This window comes from Talpa occidentalis, unplaced genomic scaffold (assembly GCF_014898055.3).
Source record: "Talpa occidentalis isolate TD23 unplaced genomic scaffold, MPIMG_talOcc4v2.1 talOcc4.2, whole genome shotgun sequence".
Classification (NCBI taxonomy): Eukaryota; Metazoa; Chordata; class Mammalia; order Eulipotyphla; family Talpidae; genus Talpa; species Talpa occidentalis.
Genome location: NW_023602073.1, coordinates 15,409,570 through 15,417,221, shown reverse-complemented (window position 1 = coordinate 15,417,221; position 7,652 = coordinate 15,409,570). Strand labels below are relative to the sequence as shown.

General features: G+C 44.5%; 1 protein-coding gene across 1 annotated transcript in view; it reads right to left on the bottom strand.

Moving 5' to 3' along the window:
* Positions 1-6,759, bottom strand: part of LOC119253525 (E3 ubiquitin-protein ligase TRIM38-like) — a 73,141-nt gene extending 66,382 nt beyond the window's left edge. Inside the window, exons 1-5 of the mRNA XM_054697945.1 lie at positions 6,746-6,759; positions 5,194-5,281; positions 3,119-3,653; positions 2,503-2,598; positions 214-444 (exon numbers count right to left, since the gene is read on the bottom strand). Coding sequence (XP_054553920.1) covers positions 214-444; positions 2,503-2,598; positions 3,119-3,529 — 738 coding nt within the window. The 5' untranslated portion in view covers positions 3,530-3,653; positions 5,194-5,281; positions 6,746-6,759. The remainder of the gene's footprint in view (positions 1-213; positions 445-2,502; positions 2,599-3,118; positions 3,654-5,193; positions 5,282-6,745) is intronic.
* Positions 6,760-7,652: the final 893 nt, after the last annotated feature.

The following is a 7,652-nucleotide window of genomic DNA, read 5'->3' as shown; positions in this document are numbered from 1 at the left end:
GTTCCTGATTCATGTAGACACACTACAGACTAGTGGAGGTCACCTGGCAGCAAAGCTATGTATCCTAAAGGAAACGTTACTTTAATTTCCCCATACAATGGAGCACTTTTGAGGAAGAGCAAAGCCACACCAGTCTTTCCATGTTTCTTCGCAATTCACTTAAGAGCTCAGGAAGAGATACCTTCTCTCCATCCTCCCAGGGCACAGCCTCACCTGCAGCAAGTTCTGGGCTGAGCCCTGACATTTTTCCTCCAGTTCCAGGATGTGATTCTTGAGTTCAAGGCTTTGTTTTTTCAGACTGGCTTCACCATCCTGCAGTCTCCTCAGTATCTGCTCTTTCTCTTTCTCCAGTCTCCATAGAAAACACTTCTCCTCTTCATGGAGGAAGTTATGGAGATTCTCAAAGTCAGATTGGATTTTTTGCCTCTGAAGTTCTATGTTCTCCTAGAATCGAGAAAGTCTGTTGAAAAGGTAGAAACAAACCAAATGGGCATCTGTGGATGAATCAAGAAGCAATCATGGTATGGAGGTACGTTAAGGCTGAGCCTTCAAATCCAAGGAAATGGTGACACAATGTGGATGAATTTTGAAGACATGGTACTAAGTGAAGAGAGTCAGAAACTAAAGATCAAAATTTATGATTCTACTTTATAAAAGAGGAACCTAGTCAAATCCAGAAAGTAGAGTGGTGGTTACCTGGAATGGGAGGTGAAAACAATGGGGAAGTTACTGTTTAATGGGTGTGAAGTTTCAGTTTGGAATGAGGAAAGTTGTGCAGGTGGATGGTGGAGATAGTTGCACAAAAATGGGGAAGCACTTCTGCTACTGAACTGTACAACTGCAAATGTTTAAAGCAGTAACTGTTTATTTTAACATACATGCAAAATAAGTTTGCAGCTAATGACATTATTTTCCTGTAAGTCTTTCATTCTGGATCAGCCAAGATGCCAGAAAAAGTATCAGTAGAGTGCTAGGTAATTTTCTATGGAACTAGAGCCAAAGGTCAATCACTTCATTAATTATTAAGAAAAGTCCAGTTTTTATTGATATCTAAAAGTATATCTCTGCTTCTGGGGGAAGTTTTTTGACAGAAGCCTGTGGTGAACATGACCAAACTGGCCTTTAAGACAACCAGTCTGGTGGGTAAATACAGGATTTTTAGCCAGAGGAAGAGGTTTGGTGGCAGGTTTTTATCATAGTCACACAATTATTCATCCACCAACCAAAGAAACTTAATCATCCTTAATGTACATAGACAGAAACCAAATGGTCCACCTTGTGGGACTCAGCTTTTATTTGGAAGATGCGGAATTGAAATTTCCATTGGTGCTTTCTCAATTCATGAGGTTTTGCAGGGATGTGATGTCATGCTAGAAGGGTCAGTGTTTTAAGATAAAGTGAAACTTCTGTGGAGGCGACAGGGGCAGCTCTAACTCTTGCACTGATGGGTCTTCTCTGGATGTTAGTCACAAAGTTCTTCCACTGCCTAAGATTCCAGAATAAGTGTAGTAAGAGTATCCTGTGAGAGTTCAAGTTTAATATACACTCACAAAAGATCAGGACAGATTTTGAAAGAGACATTGAGAGAAGTCAAATGCCTCACCAACCTCATCTAACTGAAAACTGATGCATTGCTTCAGTATATCTCCAAAGATGAGGTCTATTCTGAGGAGGCTGGTCAGTCATGGGAAAAGTATTAGAGACACACAGTCTGAGGTGCATGTTTTTTTTTGTTTTAGATTTATTTATTTATTTATTTATTTATACAAGCACTGGGTACAGTCAGAAGTGCGGAAGGGTGAGAGAATTCACCAGAGTCAGAGCGGGGAGCAGACCAGGCAGAGGGACCGAAGTACACTGCTGAGGGGAGCAGCGGGTGGCAGAAGAGGTCTGCGCGCCATGTGGGACCCTCCTCTGGTGGCCAGGGAGCAGCCGGGGATCGAACCGGTGCCACAGAGGCCGCAGGCAGCTTCGCAACCCAGCGCTCAACCACTGCGCCACCGGGGAGGCCCTGAGGTACATGTTTTTGTAGCAGCTCTACCATCATCACCAGCCTCATGAGGTTGGTAACAGAATCTCACCTAGAGTGATCATATTCTCAGTGCTCAAAAGCGTTGTTTTCTAACTCTGGAAGAGTGAGTGCCAGAACCTGTACTGTGGTAACTATGCTGCAGAGATAACTTTGAGTTCTTCAAACAAGGGGGTTATTCACATTTTGAGTCTTTGGAACTCTGAGGTATTTGCAATCAGAAAGAATATGATTCCACTCCTCCACATGAGGTACTGGATTTCCTAGCCTATTAATGTGACCATATGGTTGCTAAAAACTGGAGATAACTGTGGTAGTCTTAGATTAAAAAGGCACCAGAACAAACATGGCTTCTTTGAATTTCCTCTATTTGGTTTGGGGTAGTGAGAAGAAACCATCATTGCTTTGTGCTTAATCATCACCTATATCTAAGGTCTAGGATGGAAAATAGTTTGATATTAATTAATTCTTACCTCCCATTCAGTTATCTGCTCTCTTGTTCGCAGCTTTTGACTCTTACATTGTTCTTGTAGATATCTCAGTTTTGTCACAGCTTTCTTGAGCTTTTCCTGAAGGAAAAGTTGAGTGAATAAAATGTATTCAATTTGACAATTCTTCATTAGGTACCAAAGAGGAATTCCTGCCTTCTAAGACTAAGGAGCTGAGGACTATGGTGCATTAACATATTTGATGCCCTGGGAAATCTTGAGAAGGGTAGAATTTTTAAAAAAGATTTATTTATTTATGCATACAAGAGCTGGGGTACAGGCCACAGATGAGGGGGTTGGGGGTGAGAGGATCCACCAGAGACAGAGTGGGGAACAGAACAGGCAGACTGACTGAAATACATTGCTGAGGGCAGCAGTGGGTGAGACAGGAGAGGTCTGCTGCACCATGTGGGTTTCTCTCTGGCTGGCCAGGGATTGAACTCATGCTGCAGAGGCTGCATTTTGCTTCACAGTGTGGTGCTTAACCCCTTGCACCACCAGGGAGGCCCCATCATTGGGTTTTAAGGTTAAATAACATCAGGTGTCAGGAAGCAACATGATAGAAAACCTGACTGTGGTAGGCTTCTGGCCACTCACTCACCTTGTAGGCTGGACATACATCTTTCACAAGAGCTGTGGCATGTCCCTGGTGCTGGGGGGAGCGCTCACAGTGCCAGCAGATGAGCTGCCCGTCGTCCTCACAAAACAGGTGGAGCTGCTCCCCGTGTTCCTCACACAGCTTCTCACTGTCTATCTCCTTCATGGTTTCAATGAGGTTTTCCAGTTGTTTGTTGGGCCGGAGACTCTCTCTTTGAAATGGTGCCCGACACAGGGGACAGGGGAACGTCCCCTGGGATGATGTCACAGGGTTATTTTTTTCAAGGGTGCCCGCTATGCACCGGCAGCAGAAGCTGTGCCCACAGTCGATGCTCACGGGCTCCGCCATCAGCTCTAAGCAGATGGAGCATGTGGCTTCCTCCATCATCTTCTTGGTAGCTGTGGCTGAGGCCATGTCTCTTCCTGAAAAGCTCCAATGTCACACCCAGAATAACAGCTGAAGCAGCCAAAATTGTCCACAGTGATGGGAACACATCCAACCTGAGCCCTATCCCCGCACAGGTCTTGAAGGCTTCTCTCTGGAGGTAGAAATGGTTGGATTTTAGCAACTACATGACATGTAGGTTGTTTCAAAATATGTTGGACATCATTATATATGGCCACTTAAATTTAAATAAATCAAAATAAATAAAATTTAAACATCATCTCTTTTTACCCACTAACCATGTATCAATTGCTAAATAGCTTCATGAGGAGGTGGCTACAGGGTGGCCAGATGATAGAACATTCCAGCATAGCAGACAGTCTTCTTAGACCAGGCACTAAGGAGAAGCTACAGGGCTTTTGGGGGCGTATTTTTCTTTCTTTTTTTTTTTTTGTGGGACCCTCGCCGGCGGTCGGGGAAATAATCAGCGCTGCAGAGGCCGCGGGCAGCCTCGCAGCCCAGGGCTCAACTGCTATGCCACCAGGGGAGGCCTGAAGCTACAGGGTTTTGCACAGAGAATTTGCAGCAAGAGGGAGAAACAAAACTTAGAGAAGGAGCATGAAATTCTTTCTCTAGCAGACTTCAAACATAATTAATAACCAAGTTGTTTCTTTGTAATTGGAGTAAACAGGTAACTGGGTGGTGTATGAAGGATTCCATTGAGGCAATCACATTTGACTCTACTCAAACCCACACTCCAGTCTCTATCACTATCCCAGCTGCAAAGAAGAAAATACAGCAGCTTAATAACATCAGTGCAGATCCAACCAGGATGATAATGAAAATCAACGAGGAAACAGAAAGAAGTTGTTTGTCATTTCTGTCAATCTCCTCTGAGTGAAAGAGAACTGGAGAGAGCTGGGAAAAGAAGGTATTGGTTTGGGGGAGCAAACCCCATTAAATGATTCTCTCTTTTCAATCAGGACTTGCCTCCCAGAAGAAGTTCAGGGAGTTTGGAACCCAGGGAGTTTGCAGAACCAGAATGGGGTGGGGAGGGAGGTGACGAGAGTCTGTGGGAAGACTGGGCCTCTGTGGGTCCTGGGTGCTGGGCCCCTGGCCCCAAAACCAGCAGTGATGAACCTGACAGAGACAGGGAGGAGTGAGCAGGATCCGCCTTTCCCCACCACTGCGGCCGCTTGGGAAACCTAGTCCTGTTCCCCTTCCCACAGCTGGCAGTTTGTGAGGAGGAACGAGGGAATGTAGGAGGGAGTGTAGAGAGTGACCTTTCCTTGGAACCCACAGTCTCAGAACTAACAACAGGGAATCAACAAAAGTTACTGGATGGAGTATTTCCCTCTCATAATGAGGATGAATTCTGGAGTACAGAAAATTTCTTCTGGGGACTCCTATTTTTGGCAGATTACATTCCTCCTAGGGAAACATTAGGGTTCTCTACACTAGTGATGCTGTGCTCCTGGGGAGACTGACCCCTGCTCCTCTGAGCCCCCAAGGAGTCTGTCCTGGTCTTTCCCTCACCTTACATCCTGGATCTGAGGTCCAGAATGGAGTCTGTGAAAGAGAAAGAGAAAGCAGACAAGGGGGCAAGAGCTAGAAAGTAAAATCCTCACCATTTGTAGGTTTCAGGTGACCCCCACAGTGCCACCCTCACATACAGGCAGTATAGCCCAGCATACCTTGGCTGGCACTTCTCACTGCGTTCTCCTCAGAGCAGAGTGCACACAATCTGTGGGTGACTCCTCCGTAGCTGCCACCATCCAAGATCTGGACAAGGAAGTTCACTCTGACTGGACTAATCTCAGAAGCAAAACTACTGTGGGTCAGATTCCTGTGTACCTGCAAGGAAACTGCTGCATATTCCAAATATTTTGCCTTCAGCTTGTGTTGAAAGTGTGAAGGCACAGTAGGGTACACTTTCCAGATTATGTGATATGCTCTATTCTGTCATCACACCTCCAAATCAGGAGCGTGAGAAGGATGCGGGCGCTGATCATTTTTATTCAATATGCACTGAAAGTTCTAGCTGAGGAAATTAAGCAGGAGAAGGTAAAATGTTTCTTTGAAAGGCATTTCTATATTTGCAGATAGGTCATTTTATTCTTATATTTTGACTTTTCCAGATAGATAATTTTATAAAGAGAAAATTTTATGGTTGCCAAACACCAAAATCTTTAGAGCTGGTTACTGAGTTAATTAAGATTGAAGTAACAGGGGCCTCCCTGTTGGTGCAAGGGATTAAGGCGAAACCTATGAAGCTATCCGCAGCCGCTGCAGCACGAGATCTATCCCTAGCCAAGGAGCTACTCACATGGTGCAGAAGACCTCTCCTGTCTCGCCGGCTGCTCCCCTCAGCAGTGTATTTCAGTCAGTCTGCCTGTTCTGTTCCCCACTCTGTCTCTGGTGAACCCTCTCACCCCCCCCACACCTATGGCCTGTACCCTAGTTCTTGTATGCATAAATAAATAAATCTTTAAAAAAAATTAAATGAACAGCACAGAGGAAAGGGGTGGGAAAAAGTGTAATTATACTGTTTAGAGTGGTCCTGGGGAAATACAGCCTATGAGAGGGAGGACAACAGCTGTATGGAGCCCCAATGTTGTTGTTAACTACACATGCCCACTTAGGCACTTTAAAAAGCGGGTACTACACTGGGAAAGAGGTGCAGAAGTGAGCATGTAGGATCGAGGATGCAACACTGGAGAATGAGTAAGTCTGGCTTCAGCCGAGATTCCCAAACTAGAACAGTAGGACCCCAATCCCCAAAGGGAGAGTCAGATGGATCATTCATGCTTCCTCACAGAAGAGACCATTATTTGCAACCTGTGCTTTTGATGTTGGAAACATCTGCCACCTTCTTACCCTAGGCCAGAATGGAGACAGCAAATGAATGTTCTCACTAAAAGTTTAAGGCATCCTGATCTTTACATGAGCAAACAGTGATTGAACAGTGATTGAACTAGACGTATAAGTTATGTCAAAAAACAAACCCAGTAACATCTTTAACCTTCTGATCATACTCATGCTCTTGTTACTGATACCAAATGCTGGTCTCAGTTTAGCCATTAAAAGGAAAGAGAGTTTGAAGGAGAAGTTTAGTAATTTGCCAACAAATTGAGAGGGGCAGCAGACTTGTGTCTGAAAGACAACTGTCCTGCTTTTTGGCAGAGGGCAGGGGTATTTATCCAGAGTTACAAAGGAGTAGAAAGGAGGGAATAGGGCAAGAGTTACCATGTCCATCCTTGTGATTCAGGCATCTAGAGATTTGGGGGGAGATTCAGCTTGGTGCCAGCTTGCTGTGCTATCACCCAGTGGTCAGAAATTTCAATGCTGTCATCTTGGGGATGGTCTTTTTCCTTGGAATGTAAGAAAACAAGGTTGTTATACCTAGAGGGTAAATAACGAAATGGGAGAGCTTATCTGGTGGGACAGAAAGAGAGACAAGTTCCTCATTCCTGTTTCATTCCCCCCCTGGTGGTTATAACCTTCCATTTCTATGGGACAAAGGGGTGTTGTAACCATCTGGCTACTTCCTGCTGAACTTGGCCATCATTGGGGTTTTTATTATGGAAGTATATTGTGGTCGTGCAACAGTAATAAGGTATACAACACATGATAGTCCCAAATGTAATAGGGACAACTTTTTTCCTTCCTCAAGATGATGACAAGTTTCCAGAAACACCTGGATCACCAGGAGATATACATCATGTGCTATCAATAGCAAACTTATGCAAAGTAGTTAAGATCCAATTCTAAATGAAGAGGACCAGAGACTAATATGAAAAGTTAGAGACATAATTTTTCTCTACCCTCATCCCAATTCTGTAGAGTAGTAAACTAAATCTAATTTTACATCACTTTACCTATATTTGCATAAACTCATAGGGCAGGATAACCAAGCAGAATGTTGTTGGCTTTGTTGAGCACACCATAGGGGCCTCTTGACATCCAGTCCATGCAGGCTTCAGAATTAAGGCCACAGTCTTACCAGACTTCACCTGAGATTTCCTCTTCTCAAGGTTCCTAGGCCTTTTTGCCCAGGGTTTTTCTGGCCCTGCCAATGGAGGCAAGTTTTTCCACCTTTCTTGGAATTCTTTGGAAACCTTAAGTAAAGAGGCAGGCTCTTCTTGGCTCAGCT